Source organism: Trichoplusia ni, chromosome 10 (assembly GCF_003590095.1).
Source record: "Trichoplusia ni isolate ovarian cell line Hi5 chromosome 10, tn1, whole genome shotgun sequence".
NCBI classification, from domain to species: Eukaryota; Metazoa; Arthropoda; class Insecta; order Lepidoptera; family Noctuidae; genus Trichoplusia; species Trichoplusia ni.
In genome coordinates this window covers 2,404,075-2,429,819 of record NC_039487.1, presented here as the reverse complement: position 1 = coordinate 2,429,819, position 25,745 = coordinate 2,404,075, and the positions used below count along the sequence as shown (strand labels likewise).

The 25,745-nt window shown below is 35.1% G+C and overlaps 3 protein-coding genes across 5 annotated transcripts; 2 read left to right on the top strand and 1 right to left on the bottom strand.

Annotated features, from left to right (window-relative positions):
* Positions 1 to 270: 270 nt before the first annotated feature.
* Positions 271 to 20,150, bottom strand: LOC113498334 (DNA mismatch repair protein Msh2). Its single transcript, XM_026878320.1, has 16 exons — positions 19,885 to 20,150; positions 17,865 to 17,914; positions 10,557 to 10,751; positions 8,082 to 8,273; positions 7,496 to 7,648; positions 6,852 to 7,087; positions 5,954 to 6,112; positions 4,797 to 5,004; positions 4,395 to 4,554; positions 3,704 to 3,878; positions 3,079 to 3,263; positions 2,580 to 2,798; positions 1,910 to 2,142; positions 1,316 to 1,407; positions 905 to 1,130; positions 271 to 536 (listed from the first exon to the last, which is right to left on the bottom strand). Exons 1-16 carry the CDS (start codon positions 19,919 to 19,921, stop codon positions 306 to 308), a joined length of 2,751 nt encoding a protein of 916 aa, XP_026734121.1. The 5' UTR covers positions 19,922 to 20,150; the 3' UTR covers positions 271 to 305.
* LOC113498333 (repetin-like) lies at positions 11,674 to 18,163 on the top strand. 2 transcript variants are annotated; one of them, XM_026878319.1, is made up of 5 exons: positions 11,674 to 11,864; positions 12,294 to 14,145; positions 14,791 to 15,363; positions 15,484 to 16,749; positions 16,999 to 18,163. In XM_026878319.1, the coding sequence occupies exons 2-5, from the start codon at positions 12,312 to 12,314 to the stop codon at positions 17,676 to 17,678; spliced, it is 4,353 nt and encodes a 1,450-aa protein (XP_026734120.1). In that variant the 5' UTR covers positions 11,674 to 11,864; positions 12,294 to 12,311; the 3' UTR covers positions 17,679 to 18,163. The 2 variants fall into 2 exon arrangements, with proteins under 2 accessions (XP_026734120.1, XP_026734119.1); XM_026878318.1 differs by having other exon boundaries at positions 14,791 to 16,749.
* A 461-nt stretch (positions 20,151 to 20,611) lies between the features above and the next one.
* On the top strand, positions 20,612 to 24,746 carry LOC113498342. Of its 2 annotated transcripts, none has more exons than XM_026878333.1 (7): positions 20,612 to 20,773; positions 21,047 to 21,126; positions 22,034 to 22,086; positions 22,528 to 22,599; positions 23,736 to 23,874; positions 24,375 to 24,493; positions 24,580 to 24,746. In XM_026878333.1, exons 1-7 carry the CDS (start codon positions 20,721 to 20,723, stop codon positions 24,724 to 24,726), a joined length of 663 nt encoding a protein of 220 aa, XP_026734134.1. In that variant the 5' UTR covers positions 20,612 to 20,720; the 3' UTR covers positions 24,727 to 24,746. The 2 variants fall into 2 exon arrangements, with proteins under 2 accessions (XP_026734134.1, XP_026734133.1); XM_026878332.1 differs by having other exon boundaries at positions 21,929 to 22,086.
* The last annotated feature ends 999 nt before the right edge of the window (positions 24,747 to 25,745 follow it).

The window sequence follows — 25,745 nt, the reverse complement described above, 5'->3', positions numbered from 1 at the left end:
TAGACACCGACACCTCAATAGTTCCATTTGGGCACAGAACCCTAGAAATTACTTTTGGTATTGACGGTTGGTTGTGTCTCAAGAAATATAAGTAGATGGCTATATATAACTTGAGGCTGCACCATAACCTTTAGAGATAAAATAAACGATAGGAAAAATTTAAAGAATCTTTCGTTGAAGAAGAATTTTACCCATGAACAGAAAAGGCTAATTAATACACTAAGCAAAATTACTATCTTAATGGTAACGAGATATAAAGCAAACACCGAATAAACGTAAAAAAGAACAATTTATTTGAAAAACAATCAGGCCATAAGAGATGCTACATATTTGTTGTTGGATTTCAACAATTCTTCTTTGAGTGCGCCTATTTTCTTCATCATAGTTTCATCCGATGTTGTTTCCTCCTGTATTTGTTTACATTTACGTAGGAATTCCACAATTAATTTGTGCCCTTCTGTAGATTCTTGAGATTCAACTGCAGCCTCCACATCAAAGAGATTGATTTCAAGTTGCGCTTGTTTAGCTTCAGCGTACTGTAAATAAGGTATTGTAACTGAATGAATATAAATATTTAAAAAATAACGTAATAACCAGTACCTGCTTAGTATCATTTGATGTAACCCACAAATAAAAAGGGTATTAAAAAAACAAAAAATCTTCAACATTTTTCGCAATAATTTGCGCATAGATGCAGGCGCGAGTGAAAATATTAAACTTCTACTACAAGAAACAGTTGATGCTAGTGCAATAGTGGTATACCAAACCTTCAATTCGTTTACTCAAATAGTCATTCGGCTTTCCTTGTAAATTGTAGGAATAGTAGCCTATACAAGTAGAAAGTGAACAATTTATAAATGAAATTCTTTATAACTATCTTAACATTGTTTATATCTTAACGTACATCAATAATATGTTCGGGTAGATCAGCTAGCTTGGCAACGTGTAGCCCTAGCGAGTGCAGGGCGGGTCCGGGCGCGATGCGGTGCAGCAGCAGCAGCTGGCCGCTGACGACGGAGGCCTCGGCGTGAGAGTTCACGATCACGCCGGGGTGCGCGCTCGCCAGGCGGGTTAGCTCTTGGTAGTGAGTCGCGAATAGGCAGAAACATTTACTCTTAGTTGCTAGCTCCCTGAAATTATCATAAAATTTAAAATTACAACTTCCTTCTTTTTTGCTTAGGGATCTAATCCTTGTAGAGGAATAAGAAACGAATATCTCACATAAAAAGTACACCGTCTGGGTGTCCTTTTTATTTTCTCCCTCATATTGTGAAAAATTCGTAGGGTCAGATAAAATGCAAATTATTTTACTTACTCAGCTATAGCCCATGCTATTCCACAGCCTTCGTAAGTTGAGGTTCCTCTTCCTAATTCATCGATTAGGACAAGAGAATCAGGGGTCGCAGTCTGAAAAATTTTAGATTATTTTAATCAATTCCTTAAAATTTTGTATTTATCCAGAAATCAATGTCAAGTGGAAAACAAGTAGAAGGAAAAGTTTAAATTATGTTATTAACTTTTTTAAATTTTGTATTTATCCAGAAATTAATGCCAAGTAGATTAATGCAAAAAAAAAAACATTTTTTTTTTGATACTGGATGGTTATAATTCGAATACATTGTGGATATTAGTACTATTGCATTTTGAAATATTTGATTTTTCAATTTCTGGTTACCGTTAAGATTTAGCTTTCGTCTTGTTTTTGACTTGGCGTTGATTTTTGGCATATCCTGGTTGTTTTAGTATCTACAACTCGTATAATTCTGTATATAGCTTGTATAAAACACTCGTCTCTCGAATGCATAGTTTTTACATAAGATTTAATTTTAAATTGTGTTTTTTAATTGTAGCCGTTCATACAGTTAACTAGAGCTTAGGTTCGGCTGTATCTCCTGCAACGCCCGCATACCCGCAGTATGGCGGCGGTGTCGAGCATCTCGGTCATGAAGGTGCTGTGTCCGCGCGCCTCCGCGTCGGCGGCGCCGAGGCGGGCCGCGAGCGCGCGCAGGGCGGGCAGGCGCGCGGCGGCCGCGGCCACGGGCGCGCCCGCCTGCGCCAGCACGCACGCCGCGCCGCACGACCGCATCCACGTGGACTTGCCGCCCATGTTGGCGCCTGTCACTATGTGCAGCAGGCTCGACTCTGCAACACCCACAAGTAGCTTGAGATATCGCTATTACAGTAACAAGGCAGGTATACCTATACCACGTCAACATGGTATAGGTATACCTGCTATACATAATATGCATGTTATGTACATGTGTGTATTTAATTTATTAAGTAACCTTCGATTTAATTCAATTATCATTTCTTACTTACTCATCGTGCGAAATAAAACAAGTAGGTCAAGTTTTATTATTATTATTATTTACAATCAAACTTCTATAAGAATATAATACTTCCTCGATCGAGCCCACCTATCCACCTTTAGTCAGCAAAACTCTACCACTCTAATCCCCCCTAAATAAAAAGTGGTTTATACCCAAAAGTGCTTTTCAAATTCATCGCTATCATAGTTAATCCATCCTGTATTGAAAAAAAAGAAAAAAGAATCATTAAAAAAATACAATATACCTCACCTCTTTTAAAAACAACATCATTGGGTATATACGAAACTCCTTCAGCTATCTCTAAACAAGGATGTCTGAGATCCTTCAACACCAGTTCATTGATGTCCTCCGTGATGACGGGCCGGACGTAGGGCGCGGGAGCGCTGGCGGCAGCCACCGCGAACGATACCAACACGTCCAAACGAGACAGGATGTGCGACAAGCTAAACAGACATTCTGAATATCCCGCTGCAAAGAGTAAGTTTCATTTGTTGAGGTTGGTTTGTAGTTTATTTAGAAGTAATAGACGGAATCTTTCTTCCCAAGATCGCACCCCAATCTTAATTAGCTTTCGCGAACAATATGATAATATAAAATAGTCTTGTATCTAAGCGTTAATGGCTAGTCAATGTTAGCTCCCCTCTCCTCGTGTAGTTATACCATAGACAATAGCGTAGAATAAAAAAGTTTTAATCTATTTGTTTTCTTCTCTGTATCAATGGAGTATCGGAGAGAGTGAGATATTTACCTGCTATGCCAACAATTTCAGCAACTACTGTGTCTTGTTCCTTTTCGTAGGAGGATTTCGTTGACGTGTAATCTTCGGTGATATTGTCCAACGCTTTAGTTTTGAATCTCACACCTCCTTTTACGGCATCTATGATGGTGTATTTTTTGTTTCCACGTAGAGATTGTTCCTCTTTCATAGTGACCCTGTAATGACAAAAAATCAAGTATTTTAAACATACTTAAACAAAACACTTTAAAAATATCCATAACGTATTCAGTTCGTGTTTTAAATAAGGTATATAAAACTAAATGATCATGTTAAAAGTTAGCAGCTTATCCACGTAGTTTATACCCGTAGACAGGGTTACGAAGACGAAATTATATTTTAGAAATACTGAATAATTACTCATTCTTAATACAATAAACGAGAAGTATGTATGTAAGTATGTTTAGGTACTCTTTCACACAAAAACCAATGGATCCATACTAATTTTAAAAGTTGGTATGGAATTATTAATGTATGCGACGGGTTTAACGCCTACTTTTCACCCGCCCGTAAAACCGCTGTGAGTGCCTTGTGCATATGCAACGCGATTACAGCTAAATTACAACTTTACGTGAAATAGTATTATTAAAAGCCTTACCTGAAAAAGAATCCATTCTGTGGGTTACAATCTAACTTTATAGTTTTGCCGGCATCCAGGTTCAGATCACGCGCCGCTTTATTCAGCTCTTTTTCAGCTGTTGACTGAAGCTCCTCTAATTGTTCACTTAAGCTCTGAAGTTGTTCATCAAAGGAAGGTTTCACGAGGAAATCGCCTAGAAAGTGATAACAGGAATGACTAGGACATTGTACGTATTATTAAGTTTTCTTTTTAAAAATCATCTTTTTAAATATTTGTGTCGTGGGGGGTTTCACAAACATTCAAGTCACATGCACAAAGACACCCAGATTCAGGACAAGCCTTCGTGGATCACACTAATGTTGTCCTACGCGGGAATCGAACCTGCGACACGTCGCATTTAGTGGATTTGGCGTAGTGACCTCAACCGCTCGGCTGCGTGCAGTCGTTTAGAATGTTGAATCGACATATTGTATAAGGTAGAGATTCTTGGCCTCATGACACGGCGCGACATGCAGCATCATCGCGTTTCATTGGGCATCTCTGAAGATCATTCGTCTAATATGTACAACAATAGTTTTCATACAGTAATTACATTGATTGCCCATTGAGAAATCACTCTATTCTCTCAAAAACATATATTTTCTTACAATCCTGTTCAGTATCAACAGTAAAGTAATTCAATAAAAACTCCATGTATTTTTAAAATTACCTCTATCAACAGCTTCCATATCTACAGTGGTCTCAATCATCTGTACAAATTTTCCAAGATCTTCATTGAGTTCCGATATTGGTTCAGTGATTGATGAGTGAACGGTTGCGTTGTCTGCTTCTCCTAAACAACGCAGTAAGGCTGGTAGCCTGTTAATAGCCTAGAAAATAAATAAAACGAATGTCTTGATTTTCTTCAGTGAAATAGGTTTGTCGTATCCCATGTGGCATGTGCTAAAAAATACCTATAAACGGCTTTCATTGCAATAAATAATATAATAATAAGTTTTAAGTATATAAAAATAAGGTTTTGTTCGGAAGCATGCAATTGTGGACGCACTTATGCGTAATTTTCACTGGTCAGAATTAATTACTATTATTACTTTTTCTTTAAAGTGTTTACCTGATAGATTTTATAACAGTCATGTAAGTTAGCCTTCTTTCTGGTCAGCCTCCTTGCTAGCGCTTGTAAGTCAGGTATACGTCTCAGGTGGTCTTCGTGCAGTTGTAATCGAAGCTGCGAGTTGTTCATCATCAGTTCCACGATGTCGAGACGTTCGTTGATTAGGTTTATATCGCGTAGCGGTTGTCGTAGCCATTGTGCTAGAAGACTATTGAACAAAAGATTATGATCGGAGATTTATACGCAAATTATTATTGTATAGTGGAAATATTGCTTTTGCGCAAAGAATCATATATGTTTCTTACAAAAAAATGGGTTTGCCATGGGTTCCTCATTGGATAAATTCTTAATACTGCTATCTTTAATACGCTGCTGTTTTTTGTATAAACTTAGTGTTTTAAAAATCTACGACCACCGTAACACACAATAACTATTAACGTATTCTGCTTATGAAGATTTATAAAATACTTAGTTGAGATTCGTTTTCGTAAAGAGTTGTAAGTGCCGGTATTATAATTAGTATTGCTAGTATTTCAAATACTATTGAACATCAAGGAGCCACTCTTATGATAATATGCACTCATTGTATTTTTTGCATTATCATGATGTCAGGTTTACAAGATACTTGTTACTAACATGATTCATACTCTACACTTTATGACATTTGCAAACATGTAAATGAATCATGGGTGACACAAGAGTTTTTACACTGTAGGTATGACCTTCGATTTTTTTATACCAGTAATTAATTATTATATTATAATGACTGTGATACAATCAAGAAATATGCAAAATCCCCGAAACCTTGTTTGATTAGGTAAGGTCTGCATGACAAATCTTGCACAAATAAAGTTCCTTGTTTTATATATCAAATTTAAAAATCTATAGTCATTTACGAGATTCAACACGGCGCTGTCGAAAAATGATGAAACATTCCAAAATTGCACACTAGCCCTTTTTATGGTAACCAATGTTCTACAACCTTCCAGCCTTTAAATGTCATACTGTTGAATGAAAGGAGGAGGAGGAAATATTAACCAATGGGATTGCACTTATCGGTAAATATTAATATCGTTTTATCGCTTAGCAAATTCTTTAAAGGACTTCTTATGATACAGGCTAACTTGTTTGATTATTCTTTATTTATAATGACTGACCGTTTCCCCTGCTGCGTGCGACACCTGTCGAGCAGCCCGTACAGACTGCGGGAGGGCGCGTGCGTCGTGTCGCCCAGCTCGGGGAACACGTTGAGGGCCGCCAGCGCCGCCGCGTCCAGGTGCAGGAAGCAGTCCGCCTGGATTGTTGATAGGCGGAATCTGGGAATATGTAGCAATACTTTCAACAAAAATATTTTTCATGGTATACACACAAAATAAGATCTCTAATCTTTACATTTCTACTCTATTTATAACATAACTAGTTTTTCGCCCGCGGCTTCGCCTGCGTCGAGGTCGGTTATGCGTTTCCAAGAGAACTCTTCAAAAGCCCGGGATAAAAACTATCCTATGTTCTTTCTCAAGGTCAACTCTATCTCTGTACCAAATTTCATTAAAATCAGATCAGTGGTTTGGACGTGAAAGCGTAACAGACAGACAACAGAGTTACTTTCGCATTTATAGTATTAGTAGGGAAGTAGGGATAACCGAAATGTGGATATCCGAAAACGAACCAAAGTTCGAGAAGTATGTGCCACAATAACGAGGCTGAATTGGAGCTGGCCAGGCCACTTGGCCAGACGAAGTGACGGCAGGTAGACTAAGGCGGTGACAGAATGGTGGCCAAGGCAAGGCAAAAGACAGTCCGTCGTTCGGGAGCAAGATGGGTCGATGACATAAAGGTCTCGGGTTGAGTCTGGATGAGACTAGCACATAACCGTAGAAATTGGCACGAGAAAGGGGAGGCTTAGCTGAGGATAACTTTGTTTTTTCTTAATCGTGTTACTTGTCATCAAACCCTTATACTGGAAGAGATAACCTGCTTTTGTTTTTTCGTAATAACTGCGCGAAGTAGTGACTACATTGTATTAGAGTTAAAATAATTAGAAATAACACAAACCTGGCAAAATTAGTACTATCTGTCAATAAAGCTGAATATTTAATGGCGGCAGCTAAGCTACTCATGGCGACATCTTTCCTCGTCTCGGGGAATGCATTGGCGTCTTGTTGCTGATTCTCTTTGAACTTGAGTAATCTATTCAAATCTTGTGTGAGGCCTTCAGTTGAAAACTCAGATTTCTTTAATTTCGTTAAAGTTACGTTCGTGCGTTCCATGACCTTTTTTAATGCTTTGTACTGTAAGAGAATGAAAATATGGTAGATATTATAAACCTCAATCCAATACTGCTAATTACACATTTTACATGATTTTCCTATAGTAACTTTTGTGAGTCTACTACTTTCTGACCCAACTGGAGTCCTAATCACTAGCCGTGGTTGGGTTCAGTGTTAAATATATAAAGGGTTTTTTTTCGTATTAAGCATGCATCATAGTTTTAAGTGAATAAAATCAAGAGATCAATAGGAACATACTGTGTTTATTATACCAAAAGAGTTTTTGAGGTGAAAATAAAACATTTTGGGGAAATCTTAAGTCTTATTACCACGATACAATTAATTCACCTCTAGCATAAAACTTACATATTTTTAAATATAAATACTTATCGTGTAATATCTTAAGAATATAAAGTAAATAAGACTTACGTCATCGCTATCACTCATCGGTACGAGACACTCGGAGGGCGCCATCTGTACTGTAATAGTCTCTAGTTCTGTAAGCAAGTCGTCATCAGTGAACTCTGTGACTGACATCTGATAGTCCCCGGCTGTCACACAAGCAACGCCGAGCAGTCGACCCTGGTACACAGAAATATATCGGTCATAGTATCTTATAGACTATTTTTGATTGTTAGGTGTCAATTAGGTAAGCCGATTTGCTATTTTCCTGTGGTATCATGGTGAGCCAAAGAAAAATCATCCTTAACCCATCTTGATAAAGACTTCGCCAGTAAGTTGGTTCGATTTCTATGATATGAAAGATATATAATAGATCGTTCGAAATTTATTATACTTAAGACTAAGTGGAACCCTATTTTCCATGACAATCAATTTACACAAAAAGTTTTGAGAAACATCCATAATCACTCGATGATAGGTGTTCTAATAAAGAAAAATATAAGTTAACTTCCAATAAAACTTAATAGCAATCCGTTTTAAGTTAGAACTTTTGAACGATCACATGTACAGGTAAGTATAATTTACATAAGCTCAAAAGTTATACTTAAATTACCTTAGTAACTGCATCAGTTTTAATGTTCACAGCCATGAGACATGGCGTCGTTTCGTCGGAGGCTCCCAGTCCTTCACCAAGAATCTCTTCTAGCTGCGACAAATAGCCGGGCGAGCCTTTGTACTTGAGTGACCAATCGCTGCCCTTCACTGAACCATCGGCCACGTATATCTCTACTCTGTAACGTCTCACCTGGAATTTTAAACAATGTTTATGTTATTTTGGCTGACCTCTTGGTCTAGTGGATAGTGGCCTGGCTGCTATACCGGAAGTCACGGGTTCGATTCCCACCCAGGACAAATTTTTGTGTGATGAGCATGATCATGTTTTGTGTCTGGGTGTAATTAATCTATTGTAATTATAATAACCACGCGTCGTGTGAAAGTTGTGGAATATTATTATTTATTTTGAATAATTTTGCACTATGCGGGTTTATTGTACCCGAGAGTCAACCTCGACTTTTCCAACCTTTACTGACGTTGTAGAAGTGTGGCATCTCAGTACAAAGCAGTCTTTTTTGGAGTTGTATTATTGGAGGTACTGTGATTTGACGAGTCATGTGATATTTAATAGCCTAAAAAACTGATAATGGTTTTTTTATACATATGTAGTTCGATATTTTGTTGCAACTGAAACCTGATACCTACAATACGATGCAAAAAAAATTTTATGATTATAAGGGCGAAAGCAAATTAAGTGCAATTATACGAAAAAAAAATACGAAGATCAGTATGAGTAAAACTTACATACATATTTCATAACTTATATTTACATAATAAACATAAAAAAAACTGATTTGGAGTCATGTTTAAAAAAATCATTGTCATAACAAAAACATCACACGCGATCACGGTACCTAAAACATATAATTATAATTATCAATGATAAGTATGGAACAGTAGTGAGTAAGAATTATTACATTTAGTATTATAATTACAGAATAACAAATACAATTAAAACGTGTTAGGATGATCCATGTTTACTTGTAACGAGAATACTTCTGATAAATGAGAGATAGCCCTGATAAAGTTTAAGGGCACGTGTCTATACACGTTTTGCTGGGCAAATCTAACTCGTGCAGATCAAATCGTTACACTGCATGCAAAATATATCTAAGATAGGTCAAATACTACGTAACGTGATGGACACGAGATAGGGAATATGAAGAAAAGATAGAAAGCTAAATGAACTGCTGAACCTAAACTATCTTAACTTAAAGGCTGGTCAAATTCGAGTAGGACTTGCGATACTATGGGCTCAGTACAAATTAACAAAAATTATTGATAACCCATCAAATTTATGAGCGCACTATCAATGTTTATAATTAAGAGCCTGGTGACAGACTCGTCTCCTTCGAACCTTTCGAACCTTTTGGGTAAGGAACCCTGAATTTTACGTAAGTAAAAACAAATGATTTCGCTTCGGGGATTTTTAACAGCTTTAATGCAGGATTCTATTGTTTCACTGAACTATTTAGCGAGACTCAAGATACAGCCTGCCAGGTAAAAGATAAAAAATAAATATGTTAGGGTCGTTACCAGGGGGTGACCCTGATAACGATATTAACCTGATAGCCAGGAGAGACCTCGACTTATTAAGTTAATTACAATCTTGTTACGTCAAGCAGCAAAAGGAGGTGGGATCTGAATTTGATTCTATCTACCATGTAACTAATTTACATAACTTTTAAATGGATATAAAGAGTTTCTCAAGATATTGTCACTCAGTATTGTTATACAGTAAAAAAAAAATCATCAATTTGAAGGAGGTACTCATCAATAGCGTACCGAAGTACGACACCCAACTGATGACCGAAGCACAAAAAAAAATCAAATTAATCGTTATACATAAAAGACAAACAGGAAAATATCTAAGTACATAATGAACGCAATACATATCTATATTATTACATATAACTAGGTGCTAAAACATCAATATAACATTGACCTTATCTACTTATACCGTCATGTACGATATATAGTTCAATGTTCTATAATATCTCTACGTGTTTGACACTGAACATATACACATATAAATATAAAAAATCTTAAGTACTTAGGTACTTAGTCGACGCATGGGAATGTGTGTCTGTTATAGTCTGTTTCATGATCGAATATTAATGTTAATTATCATGGACACCGTTTTAAATATTAACTCAAATCATAAGAAGCAGTTTACTCTCACGCCGTTTCGTCACTGGACGGGTACATTAGAGTAGGTACTGGCTGTTGTCTACGACTCCGTCGTCCACTTTACCAACACATTAACTAACAAACCTTTTTTTTCAAGTTAAAACGTAGACTATTGCCTTCCTCAGGCTTTAGACTGATTACCAATAAAAACGGTTAACAAATTTCATTACAACCAATTTTGAAGTTTACTCGTGAAAGTGAGACAAACAGACAGAGATACTTTCACATTTATATGGAAGTATGGATAATCTAAAAGTTGCCGCTCTTATCAATAGTGACTTACCAGTAGAAGTTTCTTCAAGAGAATTTCAAAGTTGCCTTTTGAAAGTACAAGATAGTCGAGGCGGTTTGGCTCAAGGCCCATCTTCTTAATGTTCGCGACAGAGGAAAACACCTCTCTGGCAGCGGTGGTTGCGTCAGATCCATGAACGCTGTAGTAGTCATTGCGGTCGAAAATCCTCACTGTTGTTGCGGGTTTCTGGAAATTCCGTCAAAAATAATCATTAATAAGAAATGCTTCAACATCTCCTTGACTTTTTACATCAACTTAAGGATGTTGACAACAAAAATATGTTTTGTGTACAAACATAGCTATAATTCTAAGTTTTAATGTTAAAAAGATAACAATAGATATTAATACTCGGAATGTTGGCATCAACATTACTTAAAATCTGAGAAATAATAAAGCAGAAAATAAATATTCAGTCAAGATAAAGTGTGATTTATAATATTAATTTATCATATTATCCATACTTTTCCTCGACATGTTGATGTCCTATTTTTTAATAAGAGCAATGTCACGTCTCCATGTTATTTTTTTTTATTATAAAGTATATTTTGGCCTTGGTTATGACCATTTATCGTGATATATTTTGAACTTCCGCATCTTTGTTTTTTTATGTTTTAAGGCATTCTCAAACACCATCAAAATTATTAATAAATTAAAAAAAACTGTTTAAGAAGTTTTTTTAACACTAAAGTGATTACCAAGTTTAAAACAATGAGAAAGTTATTAAGAAAATCCATTGTGACAAGTTTATTCAAAGTTACTCAGTATACACACAATTTGACGAAGTTGTGCATATTCGGTAATTGGCAGCGTGATAAGAACATGCAAAGGTCATCAAACTAACTAGAATACTTTGATTTAATGTTTCAGAGAGAACATTATCAATTACAATTATTACTAAGTAACTTTACTTTGTTAAGCATAGTACAGAACATAATTATTGGAATTATTTTACACCTACGTAAACCTTAGTAAGCTGGGCACTTTATGAATGGTTCTATTCGTAAGTAACGAATGAAGTCACTGACTGATTCATACACAAACCTGTGTTCCGTCGCCTTTGACAATCACCAATATAAATAACAGTGATCAACTCAAGGTTTTGAAGTGAAGATTTAGTTTATTTGCAAGTCCGTTTCTGAGAATAAAAGATCACTCATGCTACGGTCGGGGGTTATCGCGCACAAGATAGAAAACTAAAGCTCCAATAAATTGGCGCGCTCTGAACAAGCAATGTCAGTATGAAACGGCTATCGTGGTGTTGAGTTTTAATATTGTGTTAGTGCATATTAATTTAATTAGGTGAGTTTTATTATTTTATCAATTAGCTTGCTGAATTTGGTGCGTAAATGAATACATCTTGAAAATTATATATAATTGTAATAAGGATACATTAATTTAAAAGTTTTTATAACTTGAATAAATATACTTACCTACGTATTTTAAAGTTTATTTTTAAATTATAACAATACTAACACGAGCCCGCTTAGATATCGGTTATCGCTGTAAAGCGTAAATCTTATTTTATAGGCGAATAAAAAGTGCCCAATCTTTTATTAGAAACTACAATCCGTCTCTGTAACAAATATCATACAAATTCGATCAGTAGCTTTGAGGTGAAAGATAACAACCAAATTAGTAGGATCTCTTTTATATATTTCTATCTCAGCGCTAGGTTTATTATGGCTTATCTAGAAAGGCTATTTCAAAGTAAATATTTTATTATTTCAGGATAAAAAGAAACTTAAAATGAGGCAATTCATCGTTTTGGCCGCGGTTACGGCATTAGCCGTGGCTAAGCCCGAGCTTTACAAAGAAAAGGAAGACTTCCAATTTTCAAGAAGCTCTACGGACGAAGGCAGTAAATCTGGGTATTACGGAGCTCAGAGAGGGAACATGGGCGGCAATTATGAACGGGCACATAACATGGACTCTTTGGCACAAAATCAAATGAGTGGCCTAGTCAGACAAGTCGAAGGAGAACTTGGTGACGGAGCTAAAATGAGAACTGGAAGTGTATATACTGCTGCCAACTCCAGAGGTACTTTTGGTTCCAGACATTTTGACCTGAGTAACCTTCAAGGTCGGAACTTCCAAGAAGGTGCGACATACGATAGTGCTCATTCAAATTCTGGGCTTTCATCTTCGGCCTACAATAACGCAGCATACAATAGTCACTCTCAAAGTTCGCAGTTCGGCGGATATCAAGCTGCGGAACACTCGGGACTGAGCCTTCATTCAGATAGCCTGCAGCCATTAGACAATACTCAAGCACAGTACGACTATGGCAGGCATTCAACCCATAGACAAGGTGCAGCATATGCCGGGTACGGCAGTAGTGACTTAAACTCGGCTGATTACGGTTCTAATGTTCAAACTAGGCTGATAAGTGCCACACCGGTGAGGATTATTGTAAGGCCGGGCACTAAAGTTGCGATACCAGTATCTGCTCAAACATACGACGTCGCGCAAGGGTCTTTGATAAACCAAAATTCTCTTAATAGTGACGCTGAAGTTCTAGCTACTGACAATCAACGTACAGTATACAGACCTAGTAACGCAAAGCATTATGAAGCGTCCTACAACTACCGCAAGCAATGGGAGAAACACGAAACCATTCCTGCGACCGTATCGGTACCTACGTCTACAGACAATCCATTCCCTAGAAACAGTGAGCTGTACGAAGATACCCAGGCACGCGCATCTCATGACAGATACGAGGCCAGTAGACTTGATTCTCAAAGATTGCACTCAAGTAACTTATATGCTGGATACAATGGTGTAAAATCAGCATCTCATCTGTCTAACGCAAATTTCAACACGCAACAACATAGGGCTTCAGCCGACGCCAATTCAAATGCCTATACTGTGTCTGGTTATAACGCAGGTTCACAAGGAGCAGCATCAGAATCTGATTTATACGGCTCACTTCAGCGTAACCAATATAATGGAGGTGCTTTATATCACGGATCTGCTCTGGATTCAAGTTCTTTGAGGCAGGCTGCCAGACAGAATGTTGCTTCAGCTGCAGATTTAAACAGCCAAGTTGAGAGTTTAAGTTCGAAACCCAAGAGTTACCAATCTTCTTATTCTTACCATAAGTCATGGGAACGTCAGGGAGATCCTTATGTTATAAAGCCAGCGTCTGCGGGAATTTACGACAGTCAATCATCTCAAAGATTGACAAGCGCAACGCAGAACCAAGGGTATGCAGCGTCTGGGTCCCATTACAGGCATTCACATCAAAGCGATGCGGACTGCGATGAAAACGGACATATACGCGTAGCTCGCTCCTATCGTACTAATCCTTCTCATGACACACAACAGCAAAGTCAAAATTTGGAAGATTTCGGTCAGCAAACAGAAGACTTGGCGCAACAATCAGTCGCTGATTGGGATCAACAACAATCTCAACACACCTGGGATCAAGGTGAAAATTTAAATCAGCAATCCCAAAACAAATGGGACAGAATCGAAGACTTAGGACAACAAACGCAACACACTTGGGACAAATACGGAAACTTTGACCAACAATCTCAGAACACATTTGACAAAATTGAGAACCTAGATCAACAAACACAAAGTAAGTTGTAAAGCTAATGCTAACAAAAACAACATAACATTTTAATGTATTTAGAGCGAACATAGGTACTTCATTGCGTGTCATCTAACTAATATTTAAGTTTAACTAATTGTGAAATTTCTTGTATAAAAAGTCACTTGTTATTAAAGAAAACTGTAAATATAAGCAGCCATTTACAACTTTTATACTTTAACTGACTTTTTATACAAATATTCTGCTGATATTGTGATAATATTATAGAAAATGTTCAATTACTATGTTTATTAACCTTTCTTAGCTACTTCTGTCACGTAACTGGTATTTTTTTTACTATTCACGTATCATATCAGCAAAGTACATTATACAGATAAACTATTTACGAGACTTTGGAATTTAACAATACGAAGAAGTCTGTAATTTTAATTAATTTACTTTGCTGATATATATCGCCTATTTATGCAAATAGTATGTGTGTTTTGTACTAAACAAATAACTTTTTTAACAAGGTGTCAGTAATGCTTTAACAACTTTGGTGGAGGTTTTTAGAACGGAACATAGCTGTCATTATGTAGAAATTTGTTGTTTTGTATTTACAACAAACGTCATAACAATTAAATACCAACTGCTACAAAAGATAACAGAAATAATTGTATCTTATTAATTTAGATCTGGGACAACAAGTTGAAGATGCGGAGACAGAAACAGGAAAAAAACTTTTTGATTTTGGTCAAGAATCTCAACAAGTGTGGGATTTCAATAACGCTGGCCAACAAGAACAAGATAAAGTTAGCGAACAAACTGGAGATTTCCAAAAGCCCAACATACCAGAGACTCCTTTCTTCCCACAGGAATCGCAAACAAATGATGACGAACAGAGTTCACACCACGTATGGAATGCTTTTGGATCCTACCCAATCGGAAGACCGAGTTTTCCACACCACCATGAACATCATCATCACTATTATTACAATGGAGACAATTTAAATTCCAATTCGACTTCTGAAAGTGAACATAATCATGATTCATGGAACCCTTCTTATGAACCGCAATATTATGGTTCCTGGAGGGATTCTCACGAAGGACATGATCACAGTTCATGGAGGAATTCGGATGAAGCACACAATCATAGTGGTCAACATGGTTCATGGGGCCATTCTCACGAAGGACATGATCATGGCTCATGGAACCATTCTCACGAAGGACATGACCATGGCTCATGGAACCATTCTCACGAAGGACATGACCATGGTTCATGGAACCATTCTCATGAAGCATACTATCATAGAGGTCAACATGGTTCATGGAACCATTCTCACGAAGGACATGATCATGGCTCATGGAACCATTCTCACGAAGGACATGACCATGGTTCATGGAACCATTCTCACGAAGGACATGACCATGGTTCATGGCATTCTCATGAAGCATACTATCATAGAGGTCAACATGGTTCATGGGACCATTCTCACGAAGGACATGATCATGGTCATGCTCATGGTTCATGGGGTGATTCTCACGAAGCGGATGAGCATGGTTCTTGGAGTAATTCTCATCATACACACAATCATGGTGAACATAGTAATACTCAAGGACATCCAATACAGAGTAATGTATATGTTCATAAACAGACATATAACAACCAAAATGAGGGACAAAGACTAGATTACTCTGGGAATGAGTTTCATAATGCATATGGTAATCATGGATGGAATGCCCATGAAAGTTCTCTGGATCAATCAACAAATAACGACGATCAATCAAATTTAGACGTAAATACTTTCCAATCAAATGCAGACCCTCTTTCAAAGCTGTGGAATAAATTAAATAACATTGAGCAACTATCAATACCATCAACAAACAAGGATAACGAAAATATACTAAAAGATAACCTCACTTCTTCTACAACTTCACAAAATACCTACACGGGTTTTCAAGAACAGCAAAACAATCACGCAACAAGCTCTGTAACTCAACAACAGGCAAAAGAAAAGAAAAATGTTACTACAGACACTAATAAATCTATTGAAACTCAATTAGGAAATGTGATCATTCACGATGTTGAGAGGCCACAAGACGTAGGCCGAGGAGATATTAGTTCTGAAGATATAACTCAAGATTCAGGAGACAACAACAAGCATTATAAAAATCCAATAATCGCCACAAACGACAAAATAAACGAAAAAGAGCTAGAAAATAACAATAATGATAATGTAAAGGATTCTTCAGAATTGCATATTTTGGGGTTAAACCAACACAATTCAGGGACACAGACAACCCATCATATATCAACAGCGTCGAATGCTGAAATTACAACTACTCAAAAAATTAATAAATCTGAAGCAGGGCAGGAAAACCTTGAACAAAATTTACAAGATTTTGGACAGCAACAAAATATACATGATTTTGGTCAAGAAGTTCTTCGGGGTTTTGACCAAAAAGAAAACTTAGACCAACAAAATTTGCAAAACTTTGTAGGGCAGGGAAATATGGAACAAACTTTACAAAATTTTGGACTACAAGAAAACTTGGAACAGCAAAACCTGCATGACTTTGGTCAAAAAGAAAACTTAGACCAACAGAATTTACAAAACTTTGGGGGGCACGGAATGATGGAACAAACTTTACATGATTTTGGACAACAAGAAAACTTGGAACAGCAAAACCTGCAAGACTTTGGTCAAAAAGAAAACTTAGACCAACAGAATTTACAAAACTTTGGAGGGTACGGAATGATGGAACAAACTTTACATGATTTTGGACAACAAGAAAACTTGGAACAGCAAAACCTTCAAGACTTTGGTCAAAAAGAAAACTTAGACCAACAAAGTATGCAAAACTTTGAAGGGCGAGAAAACTTGCAACAACAAAATTTACATGATTTTGGACAACAAGAAAACTTGGAACAGCAAAACCTGCAAGACTTTGGTCAAAAAGAAAACTTAGACCAACAAAGTATGCAAAACTTTGAAGGGCGAGAAAACTTGCAACAACAAAATTTACATGATTTTGGACAACAAGAAAACTTGGAACAGCAAAACCTGCAAGACTTTGGTCAAAAAGAAAACTTAGATCAACAACAAAGTCTGCAAAACTTTGAAGGGCGAGAAAACTTGCAACAACAAAATTTACATGATTTTGGATGGCACGAAAACTTGGAGCAACAAAATTTAAACAATTATGGACAGCAAGAAAATTTGCCAGACTTTGGGCAGCAACTACAGACAGAACATCACTTCGGGCAACAAGGTTTAGATCACACAGCTTTGCAACAATTTGATGAAAAGCTAACCTCTGAACATTTGGACAAACTTTCAATGAATCCTAATAGTAACTTACAACCAAAAACTGATATTCAACATCCAGCAGAAATTGAGGAAACTGCATTTGTACAAAAAATAAGTAAAGACACACATTTAGTTCAACAAGATCCTAAAGGTGAAGTTGTTTCTCCAGTTGAGACACAAACTGAAAAACCTGGATTTTGGAAATCTGTAGGCAGTAAATTTTCAACAGCGAAAAGTAAAATTGCTTCATGGTTCGGTAGTTCAAGTTAATAAATATAATTTAAGTACATTTTCTATAATATTTATTAAGGTACCTAGTCATAATGATATTAAATCTCATAATGCTAATGAAATAATTTATGTTTTATGAATTAAAATTCATATGTTATGATAAATAATATAATCAATCCAGATATTTGATTTGTTAAGACAATTATTTAATCAAATAACTATTACCTCTGGTAGAGACTGAAATAATTTGACAAATGCCTGTTGCTGCACAGAATCTGTAAAAAGAGAATGGATACATATGAGTTATGTGATAAATAAATTGATAGTGTGTTTGTACACAGTTTTGTGAATAAAAACATATAATAAATTTGTGTTTTCATGTGACAATCCTAATTTTACTGAGTACTGGAACTTATGAAATTATTGATTTGTATGATATTTCTTGATGCTATACTAAATAAAGTCATTTAACTATGTTTATGACAATATGACACATCAGAAAAATATATCTACTAATTGAAATAGATTATTGTTTTTTTTTTATATATATTTTTATGGAGATCAACGGAGTTCTTTATTTTTTATACATTTGCAAGTATTTTCACAGATTTAATTACTATTATTTAAGAAACAATTAGAAATTAGAGTTGCACTAAGATAACACTATAATTAATTTATTTATACTTATAATTAAGGGTTTGCTTTGCCCACGGGGTCCACAAACATTGGTAAATATTTAAAAAAAAATGAACATATTAAAATGGAATGCTACTACTCCTAATTTTTGAGTATTAAGTATAATATATACTGTAAAACCCGTAAACTTTTAGAACTTTTTAACCCAAAATAAATTGCAAAATAGTATTTTTGATGTTATTTTTCTACATTAACACTTTCATTACCACTACGATTTTCACGATGTTTACTCAGATGCCGCCTACATTTTACGTTGGACTCGCTAGGCGAGTCGCCGGCACTGCAACATGAATTGCATCGACTCGCCACGCGAGTTCAGTGGCATTGGGTTAGGGTAAAAACAATGTTTTGTTATTTTTGTGGCCGTGACAGTCTACGTTGCCTGTTTAACGCAATTAAAAAGTGTTTAACTAATATACGATGTAATTGAACATATAAAAATGGCAAGAAACACTGCAGATAAAAGAAAAGGTATGTTTGTTTCGTAATTTATGCTGTGGTTGTCAATCTTATAAATAGTGGTAATTGCTTAGGTTATATTTTGAATATTTAATATTGTTTTATAAACAGGTTGTTTTTAAATATAGTTTAAAAGACAGTAAAGTTTTAAAATGTTTATTGTGAAGTTTCGAAGAACGTTTATATATGTTATGATTATTCAATTTGTTATGTTTTAAGTAAAATTACATTTTGAATACGTTCGAAATTTATTAAGAACATAAGACAGCACCCGCGCTATCGCCCACCCTTCACCGCTTCCTAAGTGATTTAGCTGTGATGAAGAAACGGCGCAACAAAGTCCCCAGCAGCACGCTGCCACAATATAATACAAACCAATTACATAACATACATACATACATGAATTGAATATGAAGGAAGTATTCCAGTAGTCCATTCCTTTGCCTATATAATAACACGAAATTCGAGCCCTACAAGATGTAGAACACAATCCGCCGTTGTTTTGCAAGTGAATGTGACTTGGTAAAATGAAAATAAAAGTATCTACCAAAATTATATATGTTTCATTAATAAAAGTTTGAGATTCTATGTTAGTGAACTCGCCTAGCGAGTTCAAGGCATTGCAGAATAGTTTATTTTCTTTCGATTATAAACTGGGTCTAAACACCCGGCCCACCACGTAATTCTTTAGATTAGGGTATATTTGGTCTTCAGTATTATTTTAAGCAAAAAATACACATGCATTTTGGAAAAAAACAGCAAACTCATTGAACTCGCCAGGCGAGTCTACGGCACTGGAATAAAATTTACGTGGACTCTCCGGGAGAGTCGGTGGCACTGAACGTGTTAATATCTTCTACAATTATTATCATTTAATCAAGCGTTAATTTTTCTATTTACTACGAAGTATTTTGTTTGCTAAAGATATAGAGTGATAACAGAGGAAACTTATTGTTTAGAGTTTATACTTATTTTAACCACATCTTCTCTAAACAAATAAGAAGACAAAGATCTCAATCATTTTACGAACGAAAAAAATAAGTAGTATTATTGTGTGAAAAATAAGTGTATTATGTGATTATGAACTTACCCAAGCTTAAAGCGTGTATAGGTTGCAAAGACGACATGGTATGTAAGACCAAAAACTTAACAAGTTAATTATTATAAACTTAATGAAAATAACAATAAACATGCACTGTATTGACTGACAAATAACGAAATTAAATCCCGCCAACGGTTGTCAAAATCCGATGTATTCTAGTTTCCGAACTAAAATAATTTCTGTCCAAATGAAAAGAGTTACACAAAGGACAAAAATAGAGAAACAAAATTGTTTAGTGACCAATAATTTAAGATAATTATATCCTTGAAGAAGAAACATTGGTAAAACAACAAATTGTAAGTTTGTAGCGTTTGGTGAAAAATACCGAAATGTCTGTCTGATTTTAAATAAATAGATTTTTCAAAACAAAAGCAGCTATACTAACCGATACTAGCAAAATCTCTGATAAAATATTCAGATGATGTTTAATTATTAATTAACCTCCCATTTGAAAGACTTGTTCATGTAATTATTGTAACAAAATCAACTATGAATTCAGACTTACTCATAAATAAGTTCGTAATACTACCATTTTACACTCACCTTTTCGCCGTTTGAAGAGGTAATTATCTCTTGGTGGTATATATTATACCTTACTTACTTAAACGGTGTTAATTAACACTTCTTAGTTGGCGAAGTAATTTCGGCAACTGTGTGGAAATCAGTTACTTAATAGACTTGGTTTCAAGACCAAATATATTTAAAACGAAATGTGATCTGGTGGTGTGATGTTGTCAAATTTAAAATGTCAGGTTGCCTTTATAAATTAAACGAACTGCTGTAGAAACTGTTATCTTTATTATAATTTATTTTGTTAGCATAATATGTTGATATTTAAGTGCGGGCTGATTATATTAACATCCACATACATTTTATCGTAAGTATTATCCCATAGAAGTATGAAATAATGATGTGTACAAGGAACATATTTTTTTTTGTTTTGTATATCAATTATTCCCAAATAGCGAAGAAGTGTAACACGTATTTAGTAAACAAATAGTGTCCAATATAGAGGAAAATATAAAATATAAGTTTCCAACATGCATTTCTTAAGAAAACTATTAAATTCTTTTTTCTGTACTTTCACTTTCATTTGGAATGTTGTTTTTTTTTATTGATAGATAATACGTTTGTGGTTTTTTCTTTTCAGACTTTGTTTTCAAGTTTCGCAAGAGACAAATTCTTTGGATACTGGCCTTGCTTTTTTGTACATAGCCAGCGGAGCAATAGGTGAGAGGGATTTGTTATATAAAGGGTGTTGAAATCTTGTACTGTTTGTGCAGTTACACTTGTATACATCGTGTGTTGTAATAGTTAAATATAACAACTTAACAATTTTATTGGTTTATATCTTATTGGGGGAAATATTTGTGTGTTGTGAATGTGGATTGTATCAAATATTTTTTATAAAGTTTTTTCATAATAACATTGAAGTGCACCAAAGGCATATTTCATCATGTAACAATAGTTTTTGGGGAATTTCAGAAATTTCTAAACTTAATTATTGTTATGGTTTCTAAAAAATAAACATTTGTGACCAATAATAAAATTCATTTTGACATGAACAGATATAATGAACACTTTTATACCAAGTGTTACTTTCCTTTACGAGTACCTTTTTTGAGTTGATGAATGGGCGGTTAAAAATTCAATTATATTGTATTTTAATTGATGTTACAATATTCTATTATATTTTTCTGGATGCCAGTGATTAGTGTGTCAGTATGTTTGTGATGTTCATGCTTGTAACTTCATAAAATATTCATGGTTTTACTTAATAATTAATTATCATAGATTGGGTCTAGATATACTTGTTCAAAATAACCAAGTAAGTAGATGCTGCTACCAGTCCTTTAAAAAAAAGTCAAGAAGTTGAGACAAGAAAGGACATTTTTTTATTTTAAACAAGGATGTTTCATTCAAACTTAAAAATAATCCACATAATAGAAGAGTACTACTACTGTAGTTGACAAGTAAATCTAGACCCAAACCATTACTAATGATTTTGTGCTAACAATATGTCTTTTTACAGCTGGCAAAATATTATATGACAGATACCAGCAAATACATATACTCGGTTCATTAACTCCGAATCCAAATGTTACTTCCTTTGCAAATAGGATAGCTTCCTTTTCAGCCTCCTTCCTCTCTTTGGGCTTCCTGGTATATTTCTTCCTTTTCCTGTTTAAGGTAAGATCATTGACAATTTAAAAAGGTTTCATATGCAACCATATTTTTTGTTTTTTAGAACCTTTTATAGTTTGTTTGTGGTCAGTGTAGCCAGTAAAAGCATAAATTATTGTTATTTTTTTTTACACATATATGGTATAAGTATATTAAGTGTCATTACACTGACACTAAACTATTAATTATTGTTTATATGGAAATATTGGACACCTACTTACTGGATTTTGTAAATAAAGCTAAAAATAAGGTTGCATGTCTTAATGGTAAATTACACCATACTATTTGTAATCATATGAAACTAACATAATATATTATTTCATTAATCATTGCATTAAAATGTGTTTCATGATGCCATACTAATGTGAATTGCAAATTCATGAGCATGAAGTTATTTCATTAACAAGTACAGTTACACATAAATTACCTTATGTAATTGTTTTGCAGGTGGATAATCTTTGTCTAACGGCATTGAATATTTTTATATGTGGATTTGGCACTTTATATATTTGGATGCAGGTATGTGCAGTAATAAAATGTTTTAATGCTGTAGTTTTTTTAGGTATAATTGGTAATTAACATAATTATAATTTCGCGTTCATTTTTATATTCTTATTTTAATTTTTATGAATTGTTTTGAGTGTAAAGTAGAATTTTATAAAATACATAGATTAGGTCTTCTTTAAACTGTTGTTTAACTAAAAACAGTCAATTCAGTCTCAGTAATTGAACTGAGTAGAAAGTGCTAGAAAGTTAAGCATAGAATGATTGTCTATTACATACGCTATAACGCATTTTGCTTATCATTTTTAATGAGCCAAGATGTCTTAATAAATATGTTGTGATGCAGACGATTCTACTTCTTTACCCCTTTAATTACTCACAAGGGTTTATAAGGCAATATTATCTATCTTACATATTATGATCTTAAATGTCTTCAGTTAATAGTTGCTCTATATGTGTTACGATATCTCCAACACTGTAGACAGGAATGTACTCTTTGTACGTGTCATGTACAAAAAAAGATGTTTCAATACATCAGTAATTTATGTAGGTGTTATTATACTGGGTCGATCCAATATTATGCTGGCATATCGTTATTTGTTCGATTATTTATGATTTACATTTGATAATAAGTTTCGTGAGGTGAATTCATAAATTTTGTTTCCGTTTCCGGGTCCAAATATTTTTTCAATGATCTACCCAATATCAATTTGGGCAGATCGACGATAGCAGCTTGCCTACAAGTTAGGTTGTCCAAATCGCTATCGATTCGTTATCGGTTGATCCACGACCTGCTGGTGTATCGCGGTCTAGGGGCCTACCGCCACTACCACTTTACCTCGTGTAGCGCTCTGCCACTCATCTATGAATGCAAATGCATTTGATTGTGGCTTAAGGCCTTCTAGACAGCCAAACCACAAATTGCCCAGTTGTGCGGTGTTCTATTGTGTTCGCTATTCATGCCAAAGTGAGAATTGTAGGCATTGTAGGCACCTATACCAGTGCAATTCTGATATTTAAAATGTCCGATGAATGAATGGAAATTGGATTAAATTGCCACTCTTCGTATCATTTTATCATTTTTCCAACATAACAATTGTATGTATAGTATGTTCCGATATATTTTCTAAGTTGTCTATTTTTTGTTACAGTGCATCATCACAACGTACATCTCAACTCTGTATTATGATAAAAGGTTAACAGTGTTTCGGCAATGGCTGGCAAACTTGAGCTTCCTTATTGTTATAATAATGGCAATATTTGGGACTGTAACATCATTTTTACCAATGAGTAAGTTCCTCTTATTATTCAATTTATTGTTTTACTGCTTGGGTGAGGTTTTGCCCGTTTGAATTATTGACACACAACACAATATGATGATTAAGTTTCTATTTAAACCTGTATTTATTTATCATGGAAGACACAGCTAAAGTAAACATAATAAAAACAGTGTGTGAGACTGACAGCCAATTAAAAGCCTTCACTTCTAGAATAAGTATAAATGGGTAAATCTGTAACAGTGGAATTACGTGATAATGCCATTTTTTATGAGTATATCAAATATTTACTATATCAGTTAAAAAATTCAAGTATGCATGTAAAATTATTTAAAAAAAAATACACTTAAAACTTCATCTAAATTTATCAATCTTGGCGATCAAAGTCTACGAGAATTTATTTTCACTTACGTTGATCCTAACTGCATATCGTCGTAATTAAAGTCCTAATAAAGATCTCAACGTAAATGAAATTCACTTCAACTGTGTTATAATTTAAAACTGGTTTTGTAGGTGGTTCCAGCGGATTTTACTTCTGTTTCATCATAACATCCTTATGCAGCAACATATTAGCAGCTATATTTTGTGTGTTTATACTGTCTTTTGAAAAAGAATACCAATATTTTTCGGAGGTAATTATAGCAATTATAAATAGAACATTTACGATTGCAAAAACAATATTGATGGATGTGTATGAATTAATGATTATTAATTTCAGGGTTTACGATCAGAGCTTCTGCTCGACGACGGCTGTTCGTTGGACAATGCATCATTGTCAGACGTAGATAGCATATTTGGGGCCCAAGAATCAACTTCTAGTACAATCGTTATAAAGGGTAACATTAGTTGCGCTAAGGTCTCCTGACCCGAGGCCGTGCCCGACACGGGCACGGTACTGAAACAATCGACTGCCGGAACCCCCATGTCACTTTCGTACGGCAGCTTCGGTAACACTAAAGTTAACGTTATTAATATTAAGGAAAATCATTTCGACGACGATCAGGAAGATGGGGATGCTCTCGATGATAACGACAGCGGCATGTCCTCTGAAGAGACAGACGACTCTCTCAAACTAAACTTAAGTCCTAACAGTAATGATAACGTAAGTAAAAATGTAAGTAATTCGACAATTGTAGACGGTAAACAAGAAGTAATAACAAAGTGCCTAACTAATGAACCTCAATGTGCTGAGCACGGGAATGAGATTCCGAGTTGTTCGAGCGCTGTTAATCATGTAAGTGTTAGTATTGAAAACGACGAAACCAGGCCTTATCAGGCCGAATCGAAAGATCTGATTATTGATAACAAGGTTTCAGATTATATTGTGATAGATCTGACATGTGATGTCGATAAAGTTCGTGCTTTATCAAAAGGGAAGAAGAAAAAGTTGGTCGGTACAAAAAATAACATTGATTGTGATTATTCGAGTATACCTAGTGTAGGATCGAGCCAAAGTTTAGTTCCTGTTGTGAACAACGAGATAGTGAACACGGAGAACCAGAAGTTGCTCAGCTTATCCCTCTCGATACTTCTCGCTGCCTTGCTGCAAGCGATGCGCTGTTTCGCCCAGTTCTTAGAAGATATTGTGGTTCCTCAACGGTAATAATATATTTTGTTCCTTTGTATTTTTGGTGCAGTATTCATTATTATTATATAACGAATTATCAATGAAATTATATTTAATTACATTGTACAATGTTGTTTTATTGATAGTACCTCTTTAAGGTCTGTAGCTTATTCTCCTATCTGACAGAAGAACACACCTAATTACAAAACACCATCACATACAGCTATAGCTATAGCTTGTTTAGTTCCGATTGCAAACCTTTGTCCTCTACATTTCGCCCAAAACACGCCACACAAACATTAAGGACAAATCAATAA

Coding starts and splice junctions, on each gene's coding strand:
- LOC113498334 (XM_026878320.1), bottom strand. CDS start 19,921: ATGTCGTCTTTGCAACCTATACACGCTTTAAGCTTGG. Junction 7,088..7,495: donor CGATGAGTGATAGCGATGAC/GTAAGTCTTATT, acceptor ATTCTCTTACAG/TACAAAGCATTAAAAAAGGT. Junction 3,264..3,703: donor CAGAATGGATTCTTTTTCAG/GTAAGGCTTTTA, acceptor TTGTCATTACAG/GGTCACTATGAAAGAGGAAC.
- LOC113498342 (XM_026878332.1), top strand. CDS start 20,721: ATGTTGATATTTAAGTGCGGGCTGATTATATTAACATCCACATACATT. Junction 20,774..21,046: donor ACATCCACATACATTTTATC/GTAAGTATTATC, acceptor TTTTCTTTTCAG/ACTTTGTTTTCAAGTTTCGC. Junction 21,127..21,928: donor CATAGCCAGCGGAGCAATAG/GTGAGAGGGATT, acceptor GTCTTTTTACAG/CTGGCAAAATATTATATGAC.
- LOC113498333 (XM_026878318.1), top strand. CDS start 12,312: ATGAGGCAATTCATCGTTTTGGCCGCGGTTACGGCATTAGCCGTGGCT. Junction 14,146..14,790: donor CCTAGATCAACAAACACAAA/GTAAGTTGTAAA, acceptor TTATTAATTTAG/ATCTGGGACAACAAGTTGAA. Junction 16,750..16,998: donor AATGATGGAACAAACTTTAC/ATGATTTTGGAC, acceptor AACAAAATTTAC/ATGATTTTGGACAACAAGAA.